General features: G+C 36.1%; 1 protein-coding gene across 2 annotated transcripts in view; it reads left to right on the top strand.

Annotated features, from left to right (window-relative positions):
- Positions 1-19,842, top strand: part of HNF4G (hepatocyte nuclear factor 4 gamma) — a 106,587-nt gene extending 86,745 nt beyond the window's left edge. For both annotated transcript variants that reach the window (XM_066378858.1, XM_066378857.1), the window contains exons 3-11: positions 1,927-2,021; positions 5,141-5,247; positions 6,756-6,911; positions 9,893-9,980; positions 11,488-11,640; positions 11,770-12,006; positions 12,960-13,082; positions 17,545-18,328; positions 18,412-19,842. In XM_066378858.1, the coding sequence (XP_066234955.1) occupies positions 1,927-2,021; positions 5,141-5,247; positions 6,756-6,911; positions 9,893-9,980; positions 11,488-11,640; positions 11,770-12,006; positions 12,960-13,082; positions 17,545-17,666 (1,081 nt within the window). In that variant the 3' untranslated portion in view covers positions 17,667-18,328; positions 18,412-19,842. The remainder of the gene's footprint in view (positions 1-1,926; positions 2,022-5,140; positions 5,248-6,755; positions 6,912-9,892; positions 9,981-11,487; positions 11,641-11,769; positions 12,007-12,959; positions 13,083-17,544; positions 18,329-18,411) is intronic.
- The last annotated feature ends 7,592 nt before the right edge of the window (positions 19,843-27,434 follow it).

The raw sequence follows: 27,434 nt of genomic DNA, 5'->3' as shown, positions 1-27,434 counted from the left end.
CACAACATATATTCTTTTATTCTCACCTTTAATAATTAACTACAAATAATTAGAGGTATAGATATGGGTAACTTTAGGCCAGAATTTTGAAGAAATGTTATTGCTTGTTCTATGATTAATATTTGTCCCAAAGTACATTCACATAACAATCTTTTATGACAAGTCCTCTCTACCTTACAGTTATGAATTACCTGTGGAGGAGGGGTTGTTCAGACATCACCAAGTCCTATTGCGAGGGAATGGTGGGCCTGGGAATGGAGCACAGGTCCAGTTCCAGAGATGCTACTTTTCTCTTTAAGTGTACAATTCAGTTGTTTAGCTCCACAGAGTTGGAGCTATCACTACAATTAATTTAGACAGTTTTGGCACTCTGTAGAGAGACCTCATACTCTTTAGCAGTCACTGTCCTTCCCTGCCAAATTCCTCCCACCAACGTGAGGCAGATACTAGTCTAATTCCTGTGTCTACAGATTTGCCTCTTCTGGACATTTGATATAAGTGAAATTACACAATATGTGGCCTTTTGGGTTCTGACTTCTTTCATTTAGAATAGTGTTTGCAAGGTTCATATGTGTTGTAGCATGTATCAGTACTCTAGTCCTGGTAATTGTTATCTCTGATATCTGTTGTGTGGGAAACCACATTTTATGTACCTAGTCATCAGCTGATGGGCATTTGGGTTGTCCCCATCTTTTGGCAATCATGAATCAAACTGTTTTGGACACTTGTACATAAGTATTTGTGTAAACGTATGGTTTTATTTCTCTTGGGTAGATATCTAGGAGTGGAATTGCAGGATCATATGTTACTCTATGTTTAACTTTTTTAAAAAAACCACCAAACTTTCTTCCTGAGTAGCTGCAGTGTTTTATATTCCAACCAGCAAAGTGTGATGGTTCCCATTTTCCCACATTCTCATCAACACTTGCATTGCCTGTTTTGTTTTTTCTCAGACTAGACATTTTTTGGGGGGAGTGAGGTGGCACTTAATTGGGTAGAGATGATACTCAAAGCAGTTCTCTCTGCCTTGTGACATATAATTTGGTATTTAGAATAAACTTTAATGGAATGTGAGGCACATTTAAAATTAATCAAAGAATATTTACAATGAGAAAAGCATGAAGTTCTGATATAGTCTTCATTACACCAAAATTATTTAACAACAAGCAATTAAATTCATATGCCAAAGATTTTTATACTAGGTTTGGTTTTCTTTTCTTTCTTTTTTTTTTTTTTCTGAAGCTGGAAATGGGGAGGCAGTCAGACAGACTCCCGCATGCGCCCAACCGGGATCCACCTGGCACACCCATGAGGGGGCGATGCTCTGCCCATCCAGGGCATCGCTCTGTCGCAACCAGAGCCACTCTAGTGCCTGGGGCAGAGGCCAAGTAGCCATCTTCAGCGCCCGGGCCATCTTGTTGCTCCAATGGAGCCTCGGCTGTAGGAGGGGAAGAGAGAGACAGAGAGGAAGGAGAGGGGGAGGGCTGGAGAAGCAGATGGGCGCCTCTCCTATGTGACCTGGCCGGGAATCGAACCCGGGACTTCCGCACGCCAGGCCGACGCTCTACCACCGAGCCAACTGGCCAGGGCCTAGGTTTGGTTTTCATAACTCATAATAGAAATGGCCATGCACACATACCAAAAGTGAGATACTAGTCAGTTTTATTTTATTATAAAAACTGTATGAGAGGTGAGGCTTGTATTTCCCAGTATGTGCTGTTTGTGGATATAGGTTGAAAACAATAATAGTAAGAAGGTTACAAATGTTCACAATATCTGGAAAAAAGTCATAATTAATTCTTCTTATACAGTCTTTCTATTGGGCCAAATTTGGCCATACTTATTTAAAGTCTATTTGTCTGTTTATTTGCTTTTTTCATAAATAATTTGATGCGAAACTAATAACATTTATTTTTTATCTTATAGATTCAGTCGGCAATGCGTTGTTGACAAGGACAAAAGGAATCAATGTAGATACTGTCGATTAAGAAAGTGTTTTAGAGCAGGAATGAAAAAAGAAGGTAATGTATAACATAATAATGATATTTAACATTACTGATGAAAAACATTATACACGCATTCTTTTAATCATAATAACCTTTCCACATGAGTTCTGATTTTTCTTAATGAAGAATCTGTGGTTTCTTGAATTTAAGAATTTAGACAAGGACACCAACACCCAGTCTTTATCTAATGACTGTTCCCAGATACTCTGTTATACCTGGCAGCAAAATTGTTGTCTAGATAACATTACCATATCCAGTTCCAAAGATAAATGGCAAAATCTATTGATAGGTTAAAACTACAACTGTATTTTTAAACACATTTTTATTGTCAATAAGATCGAATATTTTTATTTTGTAAACTTTAACTGGGCCTTGGCTAGTTGGCTAAATGGTAGAGCATTGGTCTGGCATGTGGATGTCTCAGGTTCAAGTCCGTGTCAGAGCACACATGAGAAGTGGCCATCTGCTTCTTTTCTCCTCCCTCTGCCCCTTCTCTCTCTCTTTCTCTCCCACAGCCAGTGGCTCCATTGGTCCCCCCCCCCTGGGTGCTGAGGATAGCTCATTTGATTCCAGCATTAGCCTCAGATGAGGGGTGTGGGTAGATCCCGGTTGGGGCACTTGTGGGGGTCTGTCTCTCTATCTCCCCTCCACTAATGTGGAAAAGAAGGAATAAAACAACAACAACAAAAAAAAAACATTAATTGAACATTTGCCTTTGCATGCACTAATTTATTTATTTAACTTATATTTAGCACTGCTACTTTCCAAACCCTGTTCTGGGTGACGAGGTTTCAGTAGTTAATGTAATAGCATATTCCTCCCCCTCAGGGAGCTTATATTTTACTGAGGGACAGAGACATAGACTAGATACTCTATTTTAGTGTAAATTAATTTCATTTTGTACATATTAAATAATCTGATTATATTATCCTACAATCTAAATATGGTTAATGTAGAAAGGTTTTGAACACGTTTAAGTATTGACCAGGGAATAGTCACTATAAGATTTTATACTTATCAGTTTTTTCATGTGCTTATTATGCCTGTCATACACAGAGATATTTTTCACAACTATTTCAAAAACTATAAAGAAATTAAATTAAAATCACATCACGATTCTTTAGAAATGTCAGGTGTACCAAACCTATCTTGAATGTACCTATTATTTTTCTTGTCACTCGATTTTTTAAAGAGACAAAAGTTCTATTAGTTTCATTCAGGTTGCTAGTCTCAAAAAAAGTGAAGGTAAAAGAAAGTTCATAAAATTAAAAGAGAGATACTTCTTTATTTAAAAATGACTTATGTCTAATGGCTTATTTGGAAGTGTATGGGATTAATTATGTACTTTGCCAATCATTTTCACACCTCTCTACTTGCAAATCACCATCCTGTATTTCCTGTAAGAGTTTTACCCTTTGTTATTTGAATTATTTTCAAAAATAGGGAAATTATATCTTCTATTAGTCATAGAATAATACATTAGTTTTTTTCTAACTAAATTAGAAAGTAAATTTTGGGTTCTAGAGTAGTTATATTTTTCTTATTTACAGTAATAGCATTGTATCAAGCTTCGATTAAGGTGGAGAAGTATATAAACATGGTTTTATGTCAAAGATGATAGCAGTAGGAAGATTACAAATGTTCTCGGTATTTTTTAGCATTTTTTTTTCAAGATTGATCATGTAAGCTGAATTAGTAAAAGCATAGCTTACATTTCAATTTTTATCTTTATAATATATTTTATTAGCATAGGCTGAAAATCAATAACAATTTTTGAAAAAATAAAAGGAGAGGGAGAGAAAGCTACTAGTAAATATTATTATTATTTTTTTAAAGACTTTATTTATTCATTATAGAGAGGGGAGAGAGAGAGAAAGAGAGAGAAGGGGAGAGGAGCAAGTAGCATCAACTCCCATATGTGCCTTGACCAGGCAAGCCCAGGGTTTTTTTGAACTGGCAACCTCAGTGTTTCCAGGTTGACGCTTTATCCACTGCGCCACCACAGGTCAGGCGTAAATATTATTTTTAACTAGAATATTAATGATTCACACCAACTTAAAGACTATTCACATGTAAAGGCAAAAGTTTGGTATTTTCTCTTCCAAATTAATGAGTTGATAGTTAATACTACATTTGGGTAAATAGTAGATTTGGGCATAGGAATTAGAGAATTTTTTAAATAAAGGAATAACTGCACTAAAAAATTCTGACAGCTCATTGTTCTATCTTTCCAGCAGAACAGAGCATTAACTTAAATAATTTAGGGGCTACAGGACTTGTTTTTATTGTTTTTTGGTTAACAGAGATAATTTACCTCCTAAATTTTAAAATCCAACTTTGACTTACATTATTTTTTACATGACAAATACACAAGTTAATCCCCTTCTGACTCTTTCTTATATTTAAAAAAGGAATTTGGGAATGCACATTATTCTTTCTGCCCTTTCTGGGGGAAAAAAAGTTAATCTAGCTTTGTTTTAAGAGCCTTTTATTTAATAAGGGAGATTTCTTCACCTTTCCCAAATGCTGAATTTCCAACCTCTGCCCTCTCAGGATAGACTCCTACTTACTGCACCTTTTTTTTTTTTTTTACTAATGATTGCAAACTTTCCCCAAACATTGTTTCATGAGTGATCATAAGATTGCAATCTTAAAATCAGCATAACTGAAATAAATTTACTTTCTGTTTTTGCTGGCAGTTTAGAGGAATAAGAAAATGGAAGTTTCAAACTCTATCACTCATATCTTCCAACAGTGAATAAATACACTCTTATCTTTGACCCGGTCAACCTCATAGGAGATACTCTTCCTGCAGTTATCTTACAGTTTTAATAACTTTAAGAGACCGGAGAACCATCTTGCTGAAATACAGCGTGGCTGAACTGGCTGACCCAACACTTTCTAACGCTCATGCCATCATGAAGTCCCAAAAGGCAATATTTTATGAGCTCAACTGACAAGCTTGGTTCTTTCAGCTTTTAAAAGTCATACAGAATGAAAATAAAATATCTTCAGTCAGACCGCTCCCCAACTCCAGGTCTTTTTAGAAATGTCTCTTCTCACATTTTATACTTTATTTTGTGACCCGCCTGGAAGAGCACCGAGCAGGAAACACTGTGGTTTTTCTTCCCTAGCCGTGCAAAATGAGCGTGACAGAATCAGCACCCGAAGAAGCACTTTCGACGGCAGCAACATCCCCTCCATCAACACGCTGGCCCAAGCGGAACTTCGCTCTCGCCAGGTACCCCGGCTGCAGCCTGCGTCCCACCCCACGCAGTAGAGTCAAATTTGGCTGTTGAGGCATAATGCTAACCTCATCTAAGTTCTTTCAGATGTGCTCATTATCACACATATGCAAATTTAAAAGTTTTACTTTGAAACTATTAGGCAGACTGTAAAACTACACTTTGACTTTTCCTGGACAAGTTCCTGTTTATGAAATGGGACGATGAAATGAATTTCAAGGGTAATATTGGAGAAAAAAAAAAACATTTACTTATAAGGTTTATTTAAAATACTTAAGGCATAGCACAGTGCCCTAGGGGCGGGATCTTGTTTTAGTGATTGAATGTGTAAAATCAGTTATCACAGCTTTGGGGGAGTTGGGTTGAGACCTATCATCAGAACTTCCTTCCTTGCAAGTGACTTTTGGACTCAAGAGTTCATGCTGGCACCTGCTTTGGAATCAGGAATTTAAGGGAAGAGCCAGAATTAAATAAAAAAACACATGAGAAAATTTAAGTTTCTAGAATGAAAATATCAGTTCCAAAGTTTAAAAATATAGATTACTAGTTCTACACATAAATATGAATTACTTAAGAATAAAAAAAAACCCTTTGAAGACAGTTTATTTTAATAAACTGTTATTTAATAAAGCATTGCTCCTATTAGAAATGTGAGTAATATTTTTCTATTATAAAGCAAATGATGAAATAGCTAACTATTAATCCAGTCCCATAATGAGTCAGTGCAACTACATTCGTTTTTGATAACCCAAGGGTAATATCATTAGGTTAACCTCATCATTTCTTGACAATTACTTGATGGTCCTATCAAGTGTTTAGAGAATGGTTGGAAGGGGACGTGTGAGGAAGTACACCTACACTACAGAAAACATGTACACACGCTAATCCAAAAGTTTCAAAAAAGTTTGGAAGAATTTTTAGAAAGCGATTTCTTCAGCAGAACGGCATGTAAACACCACTCATTTTAATGTAGTTCAAAATTATATATAGCTTTAAAAATTATCATTCTAGGTTAACCTTTTGAATGTTTCTAAGTCAAAGGTTGGTTTCTTGATTTTATTTGGATGCATTTCCCCCCAGTTTGGTAAACTTTATGACTGGAAACATTTTCAACAAATACAAGATGAACTTTCTTAATGGAAAGTTCACTGTTTCATTTAAAAAAAAAATCACAGAACATATTTCATGTAAATACTGTTATTTCTTTGTATAGTCATTTTGAATTATGAAACTCCCCAAAAAGCTGAGTAACTAATTCTATAGATGTGGCCAGCAGAATAAGATAGTCTCCCACAGCTTGTGCTACAGGGGATGTTTTCAATTTAACTTGTTCTGAAAGGTATTTTATATCTCAATTTTAAAATATTTAGTATATTTCAAGATACTCTGACAATGATAGTGTCACTTGAATGGTGTTTACTTGTTACAGTCATCAAAAAAATAAGCGTATTGGTTACATATTATTTTAAATGACAAATTGCTGTAATGTTCTTGGTCATGCCAGATTTCAGCCTCAAGCCCTGGTGCAAGCACAGACATAAATATTAAGAAAATTGCAAGCATTGGCGATATCTGTGAATCCATGAAACAGCAGCTCTTGGTCTTGGTGGAATGGGCCAAATATATCCCTGCCTTCTGTGAGTTACCACTGGATGACCAGGTAAACATTAAAGAAATTCTAGATACTTTAAAAATTTTTTTTTGAACTTTGCCCAGTGTTTGTGTTCTCTTAATTGTAATAAATCTACTATATTTGACAAAGGTGAAATTATCTGATGAGAAAAAGATTGGTTTTTCTTATTCATTTTCCTCTTTGTTCTACCAAGAAGCACAATGGCTTAACTCCTATGTTAGGTCTTTTGTAACTGTTGATGGGATGAAGTTGAGCAAGACACAGAGTTCTTCCCTCTTAAAGTTTAAAAAGACAGATTGCAAGTGACTGCCATTGTGAGACCAAGGCTTAGCAGAGCTGATGTCTGGGAGGCAAGTGGTACACTCTTGTGTCTGGGTGTTTACTGCAGGTGCCTGTGAAACTTCTCAAAAATGCCATGCTACTCCTGGATAGAAACCATGCAGGTCATGTTGGCATCTTTGTGGGCACTTTGTGTAATGAATATATAAATTTTTGCCTTGTATATTGTTAGTGTTTGTCTAGCATTACTATATAAAAATTATAGGTCTGGCAAAAAGTGTTTAGAATCATGCTCTGACATCTACAGAGAAGTAGAGACAATTCAGATATAATGAACATATATTGCCATATTTTGTCATATATATATATGAAGACATTTTAATTCTTAATCTAGAATTGATTCTTAATTAGCTTATGAAGATTATATTATTAGTTTCAGATTCATTTTGAACTCTTCCATCTAAATAGCGTACACTCTCTTGTAGATGCAGATAATTTGAAAATTTCTCATTCCTGCACACTGAATAAACCATGATATGTGTTATACCTAGTGTATATCTTTACCTCCTCTGACAGTGTTGTTTACCATGGCTATACAAAAACAAAGAAACAATAAATGGGAAAGGTGCAATTGTTTAAAAAAAAAAAGCAAAGAAGGACAAAATATTTACAAAACAAGAGAAAAAGTGATCACAGGAAGTTTAGCTACATTACTAGAAGAGCATTTCACTTGGTGAGAAAACTATGTATATCCTGTGAAATCTGAAATCCTTCTCAAAATGTTCTGTAACTGCCTTCCTGTTATGAGTCATGGTTATTGACATATCATAAAGATAGCTCGGCTCAGAAGATTATTTCAGGGTGAATAATGCTAAATTGCTAAAACCTACTTGTCTCACCCCATGCCATATAAGTTGGTTATGTTATTTATCAGTTTTATATGTTTATTATCGCTCCTCTTTAAAAGTTGCTGACTTAAATATGGAGATAGTGATTTTTAAATTGGAAAAATGAATTCCAGGAACCTTCCAAAAACAGTTTTTGTTTACTAACTCAGACTTTAATATTAACAATATAACATTAACAGCCATGGGTTACTTTTGCCATTATAGACATATAATGACAAAGGCACTGGTGAGTGAGCAGTTGCATTATACATTGGATGATTTTCCTTAGTGCTCTCAGGAGCTCTGTGTCATAAGTTTTATAATCTCCACTTGACAGTTTTTAAAACTGAGCTCATAATCAGTTTAACTCAACAAATTCATCCAAAAATATTTATTAGGACTGCTGTTCAGTTTTAGGAAGTGTTAAGTCTTTGGCAGTAAAAATTTAGATGGCATCACTAGTTTCATAAAGTTTACATTCTATTTGGGAGAGACAGACAATAAAAAAAAACAGGTGATGAGTAAGTCAATTCTAGGTGGAGAGACATTCTATAAAATGAAGTGGGATGAATTGTTGAACAATGGCTGGGGCTGAAGTGGTAACAGATACTTTAAACTGAGGGTCAGAGAGGATTATTCTTAAGACCTGAATGACAAGGGGTTGATCATACCAAGATCGAGGAGAAGGCATTCTGGGTACAGGGACTGCACAGTCAGAGACCCTGCAGCAAACAGAAGTGATGGGCCTGGAGGAATGTCAGCCAGGGATGTTGCAGGGGAAACCAGAGTCATACCTGGGAGACAAAGCATTGGGCTGTTACCTGTGAGGCCGTGGGTGAACAGTTTGATGTTATTCTAAAAACAATCAGATGACAGAGAAGAGTTTTCAGCAGAGGGGTGATATTAAGTGATTATTATTTTATAAGTAGCATCTTGGAAGCTATGTCAAGAAAGACTTAGGATGGAGGAACCAGGAAGGAAGCATGAATACCTGTTAGGTCCGTGGAGTATACTGTGGGGGCCAGGGGACGAGTGCCAAAGGTTTGGGCTGGGGTGGTATAGGATTTGCCGGGCCATTAGGGAAGAATCTTACTTTTGTCGTAAACAAGCACATTGGATGATGATGAAGACGTTGGAAAAGAGAAGCATTACTTTGAAGTATATATAATATTAGATTTGACACACTTCCTATAATCTCTGCTGGCAATTTTCAGCAGGTAATTGAGTCCATGCTCGCAGCTCAGTTGACAGCTTAGGGAAGAGTTGTAGGTCCAGTCTTGAGCATATTAGAACCCACACTCTCCGTTCTCATTTTGCTAGGTCACAGGTCTTCACTTTGCTCTTGTTTATTCAGTTTATTATGTTTAAGAGTTTGTGTTCTGCACATATTTTCTCATTTGGTCCTCATGTCTACAGTCTGGAAGTTTAATCACTGTCTCTACTTGGTAGAAGAAAACAAATGAATCCCACACCTAAACGATTGGCTTACCCAAGGTCAAAGAGGTGGTAGGTGGCCAAGCCAGAATTTGAACTCTGCTTTGTTTGATTTAATTTCATGCCAAAACACTTAATTGTTCTGTTAGGCCTTTTTATTTGTTTGCTGACACTGTAATGACTTTTAAGTTTTAGAAATTTTGTAAAGTAAAACAATATGAAATTCTAAAATAGAAAAATATAAGGCTTAATGATGGCAATGACCTATAAATATTATAGTTTGTTAAAACAAACAAACAAACAAAAATGTTTCAGGCTTAAAGAACTCTAAGGTAATAAGGCTCAATGATACCATATTTTAATTATCATATTTTATAATAATTATTCAACTTGGGATTTTTCATTAAGGTGGCCCTTCTGAGAGCGCATGCAGGGGAGCATTTACTGCTGGGGGCTACAAAGAGATCCATGATGTACAAAGATATTCTGCTTCTGGGTGAGCTTTTTTTTTAGTCTAAGAAGACAATATGCATGCTTCATTCCTTCATAGGAGCTAGTCTGTATGTACCCAGCATTCATGGGCACTGACAGATGGTGCTCACACTTTACAAATTGGATTTAAGTGATCCTATCCTCGCTCAGGTCCAATTTTCCTGGCTTTGATTACAGGGAAATTCAGAGTGCATGGAGATATTCATGGTATATTAACATTTAAAAATAAGAGAAAGCTATTGCTCAATGAACAGAATCTTGATGTGTGTTTAAACTATCAGGGCAAAGAATTAGGGATTTGTGTGACTTATAGAGTCTCAATGTTGTTTTACACTCCTCTGTGTCTACTTAATGACTGTAATATATGATATTTAATACATTTTTAATGAATGCATATATCTCCCATGGTGTTATTGCCCATCATATGCTACAAAATTCTAAGTTAAAAAAAATCTGGTGACAGAGTCTGAAAAATTCTGATGGTTTAATCTCTGCACCAGAAGAGGCAGAAGTAGGATGACAGGTAGAGTAGAATCTGGGTGGGGAGGGTAGGACACAAGGGAAAAACTTTTTCTTCATGAAGTTCCTATCCCCGCACCCTACTGACTTATAATATTAGGTTTACTATTGAAAGAGTTAATGTAAGATCCTTCTATGTTTATCAGCTCCACCTCTCTTTAGCTTCTGTGAAATAACTAAAATGTTTATTTATGTGATAGCTGCTTTGTTCCCAAATATGAATAAATTGAAAGTAATATAATAATATTTATCATGCACTTACTATAAAACATGCATTGCTCTAAGTCCTTTTTTATATGTATATCAGTACTATCTCATTTAATCTTCACAATAACCCTAAGGGATAGATACTATTATTTTCAGCCCATTTTTCAGGAGGCAGAGAGAGTTTACCCAAGATCACAAAGTTAGTGAGTGATAGAGCCAGATTCTAAGCCACATAATGTGACTGCGGAGACAATGCTCTCCAATCTATGTATTAAATACTCTGTTGCATTTAAAGGACACTACAATACCATTCTCATAGATCTGGATACTTGCTTAGGATTGTTAAAATATGTCTCAAATGTAGTTACATCTGCATATACCTACACCACCGAAGGAGTAGTGTTTTTAATCCACTGTAAAGCCAGAAAGATTCTTTAGGTTTGTATTATGCTCATTAATAAGACACTAGTAGATAACTGACAAAGCGGAAAGCTAATTATTATACTTTTGTTTCTCCCTTGTCAATTATTAGCTTGTTTATTAGCCTGTACTTTAGTGTTATCACCAGTGACTGAAGGCTGTTAAAATACATGTGATCATATTATCAATGTTATTGATCCTTTAAATGTTCTTAAGTTTTTCTAACAACACTACTGAGAGAGGAAGTACTATTATTATTTCTGCAAGGGAAGGTCTTTTAAAACATTGGCTTGTAAAAATGTAATGCTATCTAATCTAACTATTTTGGGGGGAGGATGATGATGATCTTTCTCCCCCACCCCAAGGAAATAACTACATTATTCAGCGCAACAGCTGTGAAGTCGAGATCAGCCGTGTGGCCAACCGGGTTCTAGACGAACTGGTGCGACCGTTTCAGGAAATCCAGATTGATGACAATGAATATGCTTGTTTGAAGGCAATTGTATTTTTTGATCCAGGTTGGTTTCCAAAGACTCATTATAAAAAATAATTATACTGAAAATAAAAGCATTTTTGAACTGGAATATTTGCAGTCACGTGCTGTTAAAGAGCCCACCCTTAGGCTGCCCTCTTTATTCCTTTATTAGATGCCAAAGGGTTGAGTGACCCAGTGAAGATTAAAAACATGCGGTTCCAAGTGCAGCTGAGCCTGGAGGACTACATCAACGACCGGCAGTACGACTCCCGCGGGCGGTTCGGGGAGCTGCTGCTGCTGCTGCCCACCCTGCAGAGCATCACCTGGCAGATGATCGAGCAGATCCAGTTTGTTAAGCTTTTCGGAATGGTGAAAATTGACAACCTCCTCCAGGAAATGTTACTGGGTGGTGAGTCCACTTGAGAATCCCTAGTTGATCTGTTAGATTTCCACTATCCACTTTAGAGAGTAAGTTTGACACTTTTCTGTCCAAGACATAAGGAACTCAATTTTATTTTATTTCATTTTAATTTTTACATTTAGAAAGTCTGCATTACCTATTGAATGGGGACAAAACACGTGAACGTGTTGAAATTCTCATTATTGCAATAGATTTAGCTCCACATAGTCTCTCTACCCTCAATTTTCAAGTCCTTCGAATATGAAAAATAGAGATATATTTCTTATTTTTAATACTCCTTGAAGTACATTATATATTTTTTGTGCCTTTACTCCAAAAAGCTCAAGAAGATCAGAATTGCAACATAAGCTAAGATACATATTTATGGTAAATGTCTTGAAAAATGGACACTTTGCTCCTAGAATAATTAATTGACATGATACAGTGAGCAGAGGAAAATGAGATTTTGTTCCTGCAGTAAAAGTCAGGAATAAGTTAAGAAAGCATTTATTCTGTGTTCTGACCTAGATTAAATATGTCCTTATAAAATCACTTTATTTTATTTTTACTATTCTGGTGCTTAATGTGTTCCTAATGATATCTTCCTGAAATAAAAGTTGTTTATGCTATTAGGGTGATCCCGAATACTATAAACTTGAGGTAAGTGATTCTTGGAATTGCCTTAACAACAGGCAGCCAACCTAATGATTCCAGGAAACAGCACACAAGGTCCATTATTAATATACAACATAATACGATACAGCATTCATCTAGCCAATGTACACTGAAAGCTGACATTGTCCTTAATATGGCAGTGGTTCTATTAATTTATTTTTGAACTCCCAAAAAGCACTTTGCAAAAATAGCAATATTCAAGCTGTCAATCAGAACATTTGTTCCAAGGTAAGCTTGCCATTTCTGATTAGATATCGCTAATGCACCCATCTTTTTATCTTCTGTAGGTGCTTCCAATGACGTTAGCCATCTCCATCATCCAATGCACCCACATTTGTCTCAAGATCCATTAACTGGACAAACCATACTTTTAGGCCCCATGTCAACACTGGTTCATACAGACCAGATCTGTGAGTATCTGGACTCCTTTTTAACCACAATATGTCTTAAACTTAACAACCTAAGAAAAAGGGGGAGTTGGGGGAAAGAATCTATTAGTAACCAGGAACTGCAAGATTTGGGTACAATGTCCCTTCCAGGACTCAACTGTGGGAGACTGTGATAATCAGCATGTCACTTATTCTCCTTAGGTATGAGTTTATTCCCTAAAAATGGGGATATGAGCACCGAAATCTTTCTACGTCATAGGTTTGGGAGCCGAAAAGAATGTACAGGCAGACACATCTTTGCTGGTCTGCAGGTTCATAGGAATGACTGTGTAAGCTAGAACCATGCAAAGAAATCGAATAATCAGTGGGACAATGATGGCTACTTGTGACCTTTAAAAATGTTTGCCATGTAGTGTTATATGTCAATTATACCAGTGGTCCCCAACCCCTGGGCCGCAGACCGGTACCGGTCTGTGGGCCATTTGGTACCAGTCTGCAGAGAAAGAATAAATAACTTACATTATTTCTGTTTTATTTATAAGTCTGAACAATATTTTATTTTTAAAAAATGACCAGATTCCCTCTGTTACATTCGTCTAAGACTCAATCTTGACACTTGTCTCGGTCACGTGATACATTTATCCATCCCACCCTAAAGGCCGGTCCGTGAAAATATTTTCTGACATTAAACCGGTCCGTGGCCCAAAAACATTTGGGGACCACTGAATTATACCTCAGTTAAAACAAACAAAAATATTTGTCAAAATATTAAGAACATTCTTAACTATACATTATAGAAACACAGGGAAGTTTAAAAATAAGATAAATAAAAAAGAGATGTAGGGAAGTTGAAAATACAGTGATCCTAGTATTTGTTATGTGTCCTGCAATTGAAAACATTAGAAACATGGAGAACTAAAGTGTTTGATTTCCTTGTAAAAAAAAAATTAAGAATCATAGTTTGAGCAGTGTTTTCACTTCCTCTCCCTATAACTCGTTTCTACGTCATGATGGATCTTTTCTACGTTACTCTTTTAGAAGTTTGGATCAGCTTCCAACATTTGATCCTTTGCATTTCCTTTTTTCTCTCATGTTGTTTATTTGCTTTTTTAATTGCAGTTTACATACAGTACTATTTTGTACCTGTTTCAGTTGTGCAGCATAGCAGTTAGACAGTCATATACTTTACAAAGTGTCCTCCCATTTTTTCCAGTCCCCACCTGGCACCACATGTAGTTATTACACTATTGACTATTATTTCCTGTGATGTATCCTTTGCATTTTCAGTGTCCTGAAATGTCTCTGAGAATCCATTTAATATGGAGTGTTTTTGCCAGTTTCATTTCCTCTAGGGTATCTTTGTCTTTTACCACACAACCAAGTCTCCTCACTTATTCTGAGTGCTGGCAAGTGTTCCTTCACTAAGATCCTGGCTGCACATGGAGGGACTCAAACAGCAGTCGTGTCCACCTTCCCATGGCCAGCCATCTTCTGTAACTCCATTTAGGTCAGATTTGATTTTTGGTCCCAGGATCATCACGTTTTGGTTTCTTTGCCGCACTTTCATCTTTTTTAACCGATTCTCTTTCAATGATATATTTTTTCAAAATGTCACATGGATTTATCACTGGGAGACAAGGAGGCAACTCAAGTACACACTTTGTTGTCAATGTGTGAAGTGAATAAAATATATTACAATATGAATCAAATACAGATGGAATAAAAGATATGATGTGGTTGGTCATGGATCACAAGACATCTGTTATTGAGGCAATTACCTGAGACCAAAGTGCTAGCAGTGATGGTTGTGTGTGTGTGGGACTCACAGTTCATTGTGAGTTACTATGCTAACGGAAGCTTAAGCCATGCTTTGGCAGGACCGGTGCCATTAACCGTGATAACTGAGATCTGTGTGTCTCAGAATTGTGCCCAGTGAGGGCTGCCTGGGAAAATTCTTTGAAACTAAAATGATTATATAAATACTAGGGATTGTTAGTGGCTAAGTTAATCTCATATGATTGCAGATTTAACACAAATTCTATTTTTATAAGCTATCCTGGAGATAAAAAAAAAATCCCTATTTGACCAAATATTAAGAATTAATTGCTGCTGAATTTATACTGATTAATCCCAGCTTTATCTTTGATCTATCACCTCTGAACATGAAGCCAGCTACCTCAACGAGATGCCTTTAGTTATTACGATGTAATTATTACACATACCTGTATTACCTACTGAATTTACAATAGCCATTAATGACCAGGTACAAGGTTGTTTTGCCTAAACGTTCAATGTAAAGTAACAGTTTAGTGAGTACCGTGTGACTGCTATCTAATGGCAGGAGAAAAAGAGACCACAAAAAATGTGTGTTCTCATGTCTGCCCTTTAGTGATAAGCATTGGTAGACATATATGTATATTATGTCTGAAACACAAGGTTTTTTGAGTATATGACAGAAGCCAAAATGGAATTGTTCAAAAAAAATACAAATTTTGGAAATAGTGTGGCACATTTAACCTGCCAGATAAAGTGTACTTGAAAGATATTATTTTGGGACCATCCTTGCAAAGGAGATGTTGCCATTTTTATGTAATAGGTTGTCCAGAGCAGAGAGAGGCAAGCCCATTGTTACACCAAAATACCATGAAGTTGTGTCTCTCAAAGACCAGTTATTCATAAACTCAGAAAATCAAACACATTAACAACACATTAGGTATTATAGACATCAACCGACAAGAAAGTTTAACAGTTCTGCTGGCAGTTGAATCCTTTACTTTTTAAATGCTAGTTTTCAGGTAACTTAAAAGCATGTTTGTTAACCCTAATCTTTTTAGAATTCCATCATCACATTTTTTATTTTTTTCTCTTTCAACATAACATTTATAAGAATCTTGTAAAGGAAAGTGGTTTTTTGTTTCTGTTTTTATTTTTTTGCTTGTGCTCATTTAGTTTCTTTTTTATCTAGAACAAAATATTAAGCACATATGCACACAAAAATATAAGTTTGTGCATTTTTCTTGGTCTTTTAGAGTCGGCTTCTGCAATTTCAGATCTATCCTAAATATCCATAAATAATTTTTAAAGCAATTTGTTTATTCTTTTGTGAATTTAACTACCTGAAACTATTGTTTCTAAGTAATTGCTAATCCATACTTAATAATACCAAAGTTTATTATAGTAAAGAAAAACAAGTTACACTGACCAGGTGGTGGTACAGTGGATAGAGAGCATCAGACTAGGAAGCAGAGGACCCAGATTCAAAACCCTAGGTCACTTGCCTGAGCACGGGCCCACCAGCTTGAGCACAGGATCACTGGTTTGAGCGTGGGATCATAGACATGAGCCCATGGTCGCTGGCTTGAGCCCAACAGTTGCTGGTTGAAGTCCAAGGTTGCTGGCTTGAGCAAGGGGTCACTTGCTCTGCTATAGCCCCCCAGTCAATGCACATATGAGAAAGCAATCAATGAACAACTAAGGTTCTGCAACAAAGAATTGATGCTTCTCATCTCTCTCCCTTCCTGTCTTTGTGTCTCTGTCACTCTCTCTGATTCTCTCTCTGTTTCTGTCAAAAAAATAATAATAAAGGGACTGTACTCATTTTTGTATAGAATTTTTTTTTAGAATTAAAAAATACTTTTGGAGAAAAAAATTCTGTAAAATTTACAAAGCTTCAATCTAATCATCAAACATTTTCTATTCTATATGGTATAATAATAACTGTTGAGTACTAAAATACTTAAAGTTTTTAAAATTATAGGCTAGGTCCTAGATTCTTTTGTAATATGATAAAGTTTACAATAGGAGGAAATACTATTCTAGACAATGAAGTATTCAAATTGTAACTTTTTTCCCCAGTTACTAGGTTTGCTCTTTACATTGATGGGGAAGTGACTGAAAGCTCAATTATAATTGAAGTGACAAAGCCAGTATTTTCCAGATGCCTTTAAATACAACATAGATTTCAAAATACTTGAAAATTATCTTACCTTTAATTTTTATGTATGTCATCTAATATGTTTCAGTTAGTGGAATTCAAACCAAATATATTTTATTTAATGTGCATTAGTATTGCAAAATTTACAATACTTGTGATCTAAGATTTGAAAAAAACACTAGCATTTTGTTAATTCTTTTCATATTAATATTTTTTCATGCTGGGTGTGTGAGAGAATCAAATGCTCATAAATGCTGTTAAGAAAGACAGTAAACACCTTAAAAGGACTCTTAAGATTTTCAGGAGTGATCTAATCCAATATAAATTTATTTGGCAAGGTAAGTAAGATAGGGGTGCATCTCCAGGGGCATGTCAGTGAGCTGGGCATGGTTTTTGTTTTGTTTTGTAATATAAATCATTACTTTATATATGATCCTTTAAGGATACCTCCAAAGTAAAATAATGCATATTGGTGTCATGCAGGACATAGTGGGAGGATGGGTCAGGCTGACAGTCGCCATCACACACAATTCTCTGATTCTTTTTCAGCAACTCCTGAAACCCCACTCCCTTCCCCACCACAAGGCTCAGGACAAGAACAATACAAAATAGCTGCAAACCAAGCCTCGGTCATTTCCCACCAGCCGCTCTCCAAACAAAAGCAATTGTGAGGATGTGTTCACTTCTGAGCAGCACTGCATCAATGTGAAAAATTACTGGTCTTGAAATATCTCAGGATAGTGCTTTCGGCAAACCCTTAGCCAAGGCTTCTCCATGGTGCTGTTGTAAGATGGTAACCTATTTTCTTGTTTTCATGCTCATTTTGTTTATTGTTGCTGTTGTCTGAAACCTTCAGCGGCAACCACTGTATGTCTGAGTTTTGGTATGTTCATGTCATACGGTTTTTCCAGCTTCCTTAGCACACTGTTCGACAGCTGAATCTTGTGTACGACTTTCATTTGCTGCCTTAATGTTAATTTAAATCTGTAAATAATTGCTTCACTGTGATGTTATACAGAACGAACAGTTCTTTTTTGACTGAGAATGTTAGATCAGAAACCCCAGATTAATATACAACAAACCAAGTTTTTAATAAATGTTAAAATTGCAAATGAGAAAGAAGTAAAGCAGTCACTGTAGACTAGGACCTGGGTCTTTGAAGAATGATCATTTTGGGGTATTCCATGGCTAAGAAGCATCTTTCCAGCCCACAGCTACAAATGCCTATTTTAAGTTTAGAAAAAGGTAAATAGCCATTTCAAGGATGACTGGATATTCTTGCAAATCTGATTGTATGTGAACATGTATGTTCAGATAAAAGATGATAATTTAGGCAGATAATCCCTAAAGACTGGATATTCTTGCAAATCTGATTGTATGTGAACATGTATGTTCAGATAAAAGATGATAATTTAGGCAGATAATCCCTAAAGGCAGATAAATTTAGGTTCAACCAAGAAAGACATTTATTTCTCTCTCCTAAATTAATCTAAGTCATCATCCATTGACTATAACTTGGCATATGCCCACATTTAGTTTCCAGGGAGGCTGGGAGGGTAGGAAGAAAGCCTTGTGCCAACCAAAACCACAACACTGGGAGACTAACGTTGGGAGACACATTAGCCATCTATCTAACATGCAGGTGTTGCCTTATTTAGTCCTCACAACCAAGCTGTAAGAAGTATTATTATCTTTCTGTTATAAATAAAGAAACCTGTAGACTACAGGTTTTAAGTAATGTATAACCAAAGTTTATAGACCTAAAGAGTAGGAGTACCACATATAAGCCCAGGTCAGGCTGTATCATGAAAATAAATATATCTCTGGTGTGGGAGGAAACATAGGAGCTTCTTGCTGTTGTTTTTAGATATATGCAATTGACTGCTGTTCTAATACTATCCCTCATGTTAGCTATAATACATATTCACATGTACGCCATAAGTGTCAAATTGTGGCAGCTTGATAAGAAAGCACTTTTGTACTTTGAATGGAGCCTTACCCCAAGATAATCTTTTAAACAAATTAAAGAGAATAAAAGACATGCTAGATAGGTTATCATGAAAACAAAAACAAATTCACATCACTGATTATCAGATTTTCACAAATCCAGCAACCCAGGGATACGCTGAATGTCTAATTCTGTTTAGGCTAAGGATTCCAGGTCAGTGGAGCCCTAAACTCTCTGATATCATCTAAAGCTGGGGCTTATTTAAAATAATAACGGGGTGCTTTATGATTCCGTCACGTTTCTCTCCATCTCTCTCTCTGAGACACATAATTTATTATCTATGCAGGGAACAACTGTTTGAATAGTTATCAATGATGTAAAGAAGTATCTCAAGCCGTAAGAGACTGATTTACATGATGTTTTTCAAGATCTTTAAAAATTTCTAAGACGATGATTTTATAACCCCCACTTACCCTATAAATAAAAAGGTTCAGCAAATGTGTTAAAAAGTGAAATTAAACTCTTAGAGTAGACAATGATTACTCAGAAGCTATCATTCATTTAATAGAATCAATAAATTTTTTTTTTAATTTTTATTGATTGATTTTAGCAGGAGTGGAAGGGAGAGAGAGAGACAGGAACATCAATGTGTTCCTGTAGGTGCCCTGACCAGGGATCAAACCGGCAACCCCTGAACTTCGTTTGGGATGATGTTCTAACTAGTGGAGCCATCAGTCCAGGGAAGAATAGTAAATTCTTTCAAAAGTTGCTACTTTTGTGTAACTGTGAAATTTTGAGAGAGAGAGTCAGAGAAAAGGAAAGTTTCTTTAACTTACATTTTTTAAAAATTTACTTTGGTATCTCTATGTCATATTGGATTTTTTTTTTTTTTTGTATTTTTTTTTCTGAAGCTGGAAACTGGGAGAGACAGTCAGACAGACTCCCGCATGCGCCGGACCGGGATCCACCTGGCACACCCACCAGGGGCGATGCTCTGCCCACCAGGGGGCAATGCTCTGCCCCTCCCGTGCATCGCTCTGTTGCGACCAGAGCCACTCTAGCGCCTGGGGCAGAGGCCAAGGAGCCATCCCCAGTGCCCGGGCCATCTTTGCTCCAATGGAGCCTCGGCTGCGAGAGGGGAAGAGAGGGACAGAGAGGAAGGAGAGGGGGAGGGGTAGAGAAGCAGATGGGCGCTTCTCCTGTGTGCCCTGGCCAGGAATCAAGCCTGGGACTTCTGCACGCCAGGCCGACGCTCTATCATTGAGCCAACTGGCCAGGGCCTGTTTTTGGTTTTCATAAATACAAATATCATTTAGATTTCTGCTTACTTTTTTGTATTGTTCTCTTAGAAGGTATTGAAAAAAACTTCAAGACATAAAATGAATTCGTATTTGTAAGCCCTTTAACTTATCTGCATGTATTTACTAAACAGCTATATTTTAGAAATTATTTCTAACAATTTTGTTTTAAAAACTGTGGTCAGGGCATTTGTAATATATTTTTGTATACTTAACTGCCAAAAATACTGGATGAAAGGAACTGATATTTTCAAAATATTGATAAGGTTATTGCTTTTATACAGCATATGACATTTTTCATGTCATAAAAATGAATAATTTATTGTGAAATAATGATTTACTTTATAAATGTAAAATTATTTTTATAAATTTTATTGTTGAAAATCAAAAATTACTAGATTTTTAAAATGTTAAATTATAGTGAGATTAAAATATTTCTAAACTGTGATACCATGTTGTTTCACTGAACTTTCTAAATAAAAATTGAAAGAAAAAAGAAAACGGGGTGCTTCATTATTGTTCAGAAGTGGTTTTCTAATTGTGCAGATAATGCTAATATCTTTCATATTTATTTAGTTAAAGTCATATAGAATTTAATAATACTAGTGTTTAGAGGCCATAGCAAAATTAATTATCACAGTTTCAAATAATCGTAGAGTTGGACACTAATTGAAGAGCAAATCCTTACATTTGTACATTAATTATATAGTTTTACTTGCTTCATAGTTTTGTCACAGTAATGAAATTATATGACCCTGGCTGGCTTCAACATTGTATAGGTATACTTGGCATATTAAATTTTTATACTCAATGTTTTCATTTTTGGTACTCTGTTTATATTTAACGCTTCTTTGTAAATTTCTTAAATTATAAGGACCAGTAATTTAAAATTTTTTAATTTGTATAATGAATTAATTAATTAATTAAATTTAATTAATTGATTTTAGCTAGAGAGAAAGGGAGAGAGAGAGAGATAGGAATGTCAATCTATTCCTGTATGTGCCCTGACTGGGAATCCAACCCATAATCTTTGCATTGTCAAGGCAATACTTCGAAGCTAAGGTATCTTATTTATTTTTTAATTGAATTTACTGGGGTGCCACTAGTTTATAAAATTACGTAGGTTTTGGGTGTACTATTCTATAATACATCATCTGTACATTGCACATTGCATTCACCACCCCAAGTCAAGTTTCCTTCCATCTCCATTTATCCCCCTTTACCCTCTTCTATTTCCCCACCCCCTTTCTCTCCTGTCATCCCCACACTGTTGTCTGTGACTATGGGCTTTCTTTCTTTACTTAATCTCTTCATTTTTTTCACCCAGTATTTCTTCCCCATTCCCCTCTGACAGCTGTTGGTCTGTTCTCAGTGTCTATGAGTCTGTTTCTATTTTGTTAGATTTTGTTTATTAGAGTCCATATATGAGTAAAATCATGTGGTATTTGTCTTTCTCTGACTGGCTTATTTCACTTAGCATAATAATCTCCAGGTTCATCCATGTTGTCGCAAAAGGTAAGTGTTCTTTCTTTTTTTATAGCTGAGTAGTATTCCGTTGTGTAAACGTGCCATGGCTTCTTTATCCACTTGTCTCCTGATAGGCACCTGGGCTGTTTTCATATCTCAGCTATTGTAAATAATCCTGCAGCAAACACAAGGGTGCGTATATTCTTTTTAACTAGTGTTTCAGGTTTCTCTGGATATATTCCTAGAAGAGGAATTGCTGGGTCATAAGGTGCTTCCACTTTTAATTTTTTGAGGTAACTCCACACTGCTTTCCTTAGTGGCTATTCCAATCTGCATTCCCACCAACAATGCATGAGGGTTCCGTTTCTCCACACCCTTGCCAGTACTTGCTGTTTGTGACTTTATTGCACAGTGCAAACCTACAGTCCTCCCTCCTACCATTCCCCTTTTCTCCACACTCTGCCCTTCAGTAAAAACACAAATACTAAAGCTGGGCTGTATGGTATTTTCCTCCAAACTTTGCAATTGTATGTTTATTTCACATTTTTTTATCATTTTTTAATTTTTTAGTGTTAGACCTTAACCGTATATACTCAACCCCCACTACGTTCTCCCAATTTCATAAGTCAATATTTAGTTACTGTTTAAATCATTATAAAGAGCTTGGTGATTGAAGGCATAGAGCCCGTGAATGAAGGTCTGGATAATACCACTATGCAAACCACTGAGATGACAGAGGTTCAGCTGGAGGTGAGGACACTCTAGGTTAGATTCTAGAAAAATAAGATAATTTCATTATGGCCTCAAGTCCAGCTTCATTGGTGGGTCATATAGGCTGTTCCACTTACTTTCCTCTTTTAATTTTCTCCCAGAAAAGTGGATCACCAGAATCATGGAGGAACTATTACCTAAATTTATAGAAGATATGCATCTGAGAGGCCTAAGGCTCGTATTGTAGTCAATGCTCTAGACTGAAGGACTTCCACCAATTGCTGGAATATGTATGGCTGGCTAACAACCCTCAGCTGGCAGGTATCTCTGGGATTTGCCTTTATCTGAAAACCAGCTCATCCATTGCCATGTCCGTTTCTGGATGGAGCCAACAATCATCCAAGGATGGGTCGAGGCAGGAGCAGAGAGGCTTGGCCCTCTTCCTCGACTCGGGAACCCTGGAGAGCCATCCCACTTTCAGTGCTCGCTGTGACATTGGTGGAGGTCCTTGCTGAGTCTGCACCACAGTTTAACTTCTTTCTCTAACAAAGTTTGTCTCCACTCTCTATTTCGGGTGTGGATCCTTAGAGCATTCCCTAATAAGTGTACTCTGTGATGATCTCAGAGTCTGATTCCTATGGAGCCCGACCTGAAACCACATGCAAAATTTATTTTTATTTATATACTATCTTAGGCAATTGTAAATTGAAAAGTAACCAACTATATGGATTACAATATCAAAATAAAAGTTGTAAAAAAACAATGTCACCAGAAGTCAAATGTATAAAATAAGCTAATCAAAAATGTTTACACTGAAATACTGAAAATGTGAAACATTTCTGAGAGTTTAATTCATTTTCAGGTAAATTAAGACATCAGTGATGAATGGGTTAGGAGGAAGGAAGAGAAATTAATTGTGTTAATGGATTTGAATTATATACATATGGAAATAAAGAGTAATTTTTTTTAAAAAAGCTGGCCACATCTGATTTTTAGTTAGAAAATGTTATTGTAGTTAAGGATTTTGTAATGTAAGAGACCAGGTGACAAATTTCTAGCCTCCCTTTTTTTTTACAGGCTATTTCTTCTGGTAAGTGTTTTCTTTAATCTCCTAGTGTGCTCCTACTTGAGTTAACATATCCATTTTCACCCTTTCGTGAATACTTTTACAACCTTCTCAGGTAAAATTAAGGACTTCCTTATATCTCACTGTTGCTTGTACGTACTTCTTATAGAATTGAATACTTTTATTATTGCTTCTTGCCAATTAGATTGGACCCCAAGAGAGCAGTTATCATGTTGGGTACATTTTTGAATTCCCAAGATTCCACAGAATTCCTAGCCATTAATAAGAGATCAATAGTGACTTCTCAATTAGACTAGAGATTAGTCACATCTATAAATTATTTCATATTAGTAAAACTCAAGAAGGAAATGTGCTGAAGATTAAAGTAATAGGTTTACTTATTATTCAATAAAGTATTTTCAGATAATGGTGACTAGTATAACAAGACAACCCATTTATCATAATTTTAAAAATAAAAATAGTATGAAAAAGACAATAATTTTTAGTGAGGGAAACATCATTTAATCCCTGTCTATATTATTAACTTTTTCTCATCGACATTTTTTTTTTAATTTTTTTTTGTATTTTTCTGAAGCTGGAAACGGGGAGAGACAATCAGATAGACTCCCACATGTGCCCAACCGGGATCCACCCGGCACGCCCACCAGGGGGCGATGCTCTGTCCCTCTGGGGCATCGCTCTGTTGCCACCAGAGCCACTCTAGCGCCTGGGCAGAGGCCAAGGAGCCATCCCCAGCGAACGGGCCATCTTTGCTCCAATGGCGCCTCGGCTGCGGGAGGGGAAGAGAGAGACAGAGAGGAAGGAGAGGGGGAGGGGTGGAGAAGCAGATGGACGCTTCTCCTGTGTGCCCTGGCCAGGAATCGAACCCGGGACTTCTGCACGCCAGGCCGACACTCTACCACTGAGCCAACCGGCCAGGGCTCATCAACATTTTTAAGATAGATTTTTATCAGGTTATTTTTCTTATTTTAAAGTATAAACTTTGTTAAAGGATACTTTGCAGCACAAAATATATTTTATGTGGCAAAAGCAGCATCAAAATATAAAGGTTTTTTTTCTTATATTAGGTTTTTGTGTTCATTTAATGTGAATATCATTCACTGAAGTTATTCTCATATTTAACATTAGAGTTAGAGTCAGGTTTGTAAATACAATTACAATATTGGCTGTTTATTGTTTTTTTAAGCAATGGAATAACATGGATTTAATACAAGGATAATTTAGGAAGAAAAATAAAACCCACTCACCCTAAGATAATGACAGTAAAAACAAATACAATTATGTTTTATCATTGATTACTTTATTTGTAAGTCATCCATGCCCATGCACTGTGTAATCCTTTGATTTAAATATAATTGTAAAAATCTAATGAACAGTTATCTGGTGGATAAATAAGGCTGGGAGCACAAATGAAAACATGTAGTGGTGGTGTTTGTTTAGAGATACAGTGATCTCAGTCTAGAGCTGGACTGCTTTAGCTAAAGAAAAATGAGCTCTAATGGGATAACAAGACACTCTAAGAGCATAATTAAACTATTATGCTATAAAATTGCCATAGAATAGCCTCATCATCTCTTTTCCAATATACTGTACAGAAAAGATTTTTACAGTAAAAATATCTTGGTAATTCCAAAATAAAAATAAAGTTAAGGAGAATTTTATTATTTTAAAGGAAATCCTTTTTATCATTATTACTGATTTTAGAGAGAGAGAAAGGGAAAAGAGAGAGGGAGAGAGATAGGGACAGAAACATCAATCTGTTCCTATATATGCCCTGAGCAGGCAGGGATGGAACTCTCAACCTTTGTGTATCAGGATGGCGCTCTAACCAGCTGAGCCATCCAGCCAGGGTGAGGGGAATCTTAATACAAGCATATTTATAATAGTTGTACAATTACTTGAAAGTTCTTCCTGCCTGTCAATTTATCTGTTTTTAAACAAACAAACAAAACAAACAAAAACTAATTATAGTACTAAAATTTATTAAGAGTGAATTATAAAAGTTTGTAAAACTTGTTTATAATAGAATAGGGGGCTTATTAAACACTAAAAAAATAGCAACTATTACTAAAGGTACAATGGGGCCCAAGAGCACTGATAGAAAAATAAATTCATGATTTCTGATTATGATTATTGTGATGTTTAGTTCAACGTCATGATCTAATGCAGATATTAGAGACAGTTGTCTTGATATTTTAACACATATATATCCATTTTGTTAGTTTCTTAGAACATCTTTTAGAGAAATTTCTCTTTAAAATATTTTGAAAAATAATGAGAGTCTTTTGCAAGATATTTATAATAAATCATCTTAATGTTGTCAGCTGAATTTTAAGTGCTTAGATGAATAAATCTATATTTTTAACCAGTTAAATAGATTTTCAGCTTGTACTCCTCCTTTAAAAAGTGATCTATGTAGCCTGACCTGGTGGTGGCGCAGTGGATAGAAGTGGATAGAGTGTCGGACTGGGATGCGGAAGGACCCAAGTTCGAGACCCCGAGGTCGCCAGCTTGAGTGCGGGCTCATCTGGTTTGAGCGAGGCTCACCAGCTTGGACCCAAGGTCGCTGGCTCGAGCAAAGGGTTGCTCAGTCTGCTGAAGGCCCGCAGTCAAGGCACATGTGAGAAAGCAATCAATGAACAACTAAGGTGTTGCAACGCGCAATGAAAAACTAATGATTGATGCTTCTCATCTCTCTCCGTTCCTGTCTGTCTGTCCCTGTCTATCCCTCTCTCTGACTCACTCTCTGTCTCTGTAAAAAATAAATAAATAAATAGAATTAAAAAAAAAAGTGATCCATGTAATCTGATATTGACCATAACTTGAATATATACAGGATTTTTAAAATATCCTGCTTATTCTTTATTTGGCACTCTAAGATGACAATGCTATTTTCATGTTCCGGTAAGGCATTGCAATTAGAGAGCTCCATACACTGCCCAGGGACCTACTGACCAACATTTTATAAATATGACTAGAAACATTGTAATTATTGAACTATAAAATGACAAACAACTATCTGTATATTACGCACCAAAAAGCTCTTTGAATTTATAAATAATAGTTTTAAAAGGATATACAAAATCCACTCTAATGCATATTTTTACTGCTATCCAATAACTTCCTGACTGAAAAGGGAAAGGTAGATATGCAAAGAAATGGTTCATTTTCATCCGAGGATTGATGATGCACCTGAAACAGGTAGCTAGAATGACCCTGGGGGCACAGCTCAGTGCTTCAGGTCGTATGTGGCAATATTTAAGCTCCAGACAGTCCAAGTGACATAGCCTGTGCTCCTGCTTCTCCAAACCCCGTAAATAATTACACAGGTGGAATTGCAAGAGTGCTATAAATGAGAATCACTTCAAGTTCATTCCTAAAGGTGGAGTGTTTTCTGTAATTACAGAAAGCTCAAAGTGCTTGTCACACATGACTTTTGAGATCTGGCCAAGTATTTACAGCAATCTGCTCTGGAGCCACGATGGCCTCCTGACTCTGAGGTGGACTCAGATAAAATCAAACACACAGAATAACCTTTTCTGGAAACCATTAGAAAAACTGCAAAATGATTCTTCAACTTCTGTATTTTACCAGCTACAAAATCATGAACTTTTATTTGCAGTGATTATAATAAAAAGGAATATGTTTACTTGAATTTCCATTTTACTAAAGTTATAATTCATGCAAATAAAAATATTTTGGTTTGTTTAAAATATCTTTTGAAAGAGGTAGTCATTTAAAATTTTTCTTTTTGGCACAGAAAGATTCCATGGTAAACTATAAAACTGGACTAAGAAAGATGTTAAGGTAGAATGAGAAAAGGAGTTCTTTTGCAAGTTTGGATTTGTGTACCATAATTAAACATAAATGATCATGGCACACACATCTCGTTTTGCTCTTAAAGCTCTTTAATGGTTTTCCTTGCTCT

The sequence above is a fragment of the Saccopteryx leptura genome, chromosome 3, assembly GCF_036850995.1.
Source record: "Saccopteryx leptura isolate mSacLep1 chromosome 3, mSacLep1_pri_phased_curated, whole genome shotgun sequence".
Classification (NCBI taxonomy): Eukaryota; Metazoa; Chordata; class Mammalia; order Chiroptera; family Emballonuridae; genus Saccopteryx; species Saccopteryx leptura.
The sequence above is the reverse complement of the archived record's forward strand: the minus strand, read 5'-3'. Positions and strand labels throughout refer to the sequence as shown.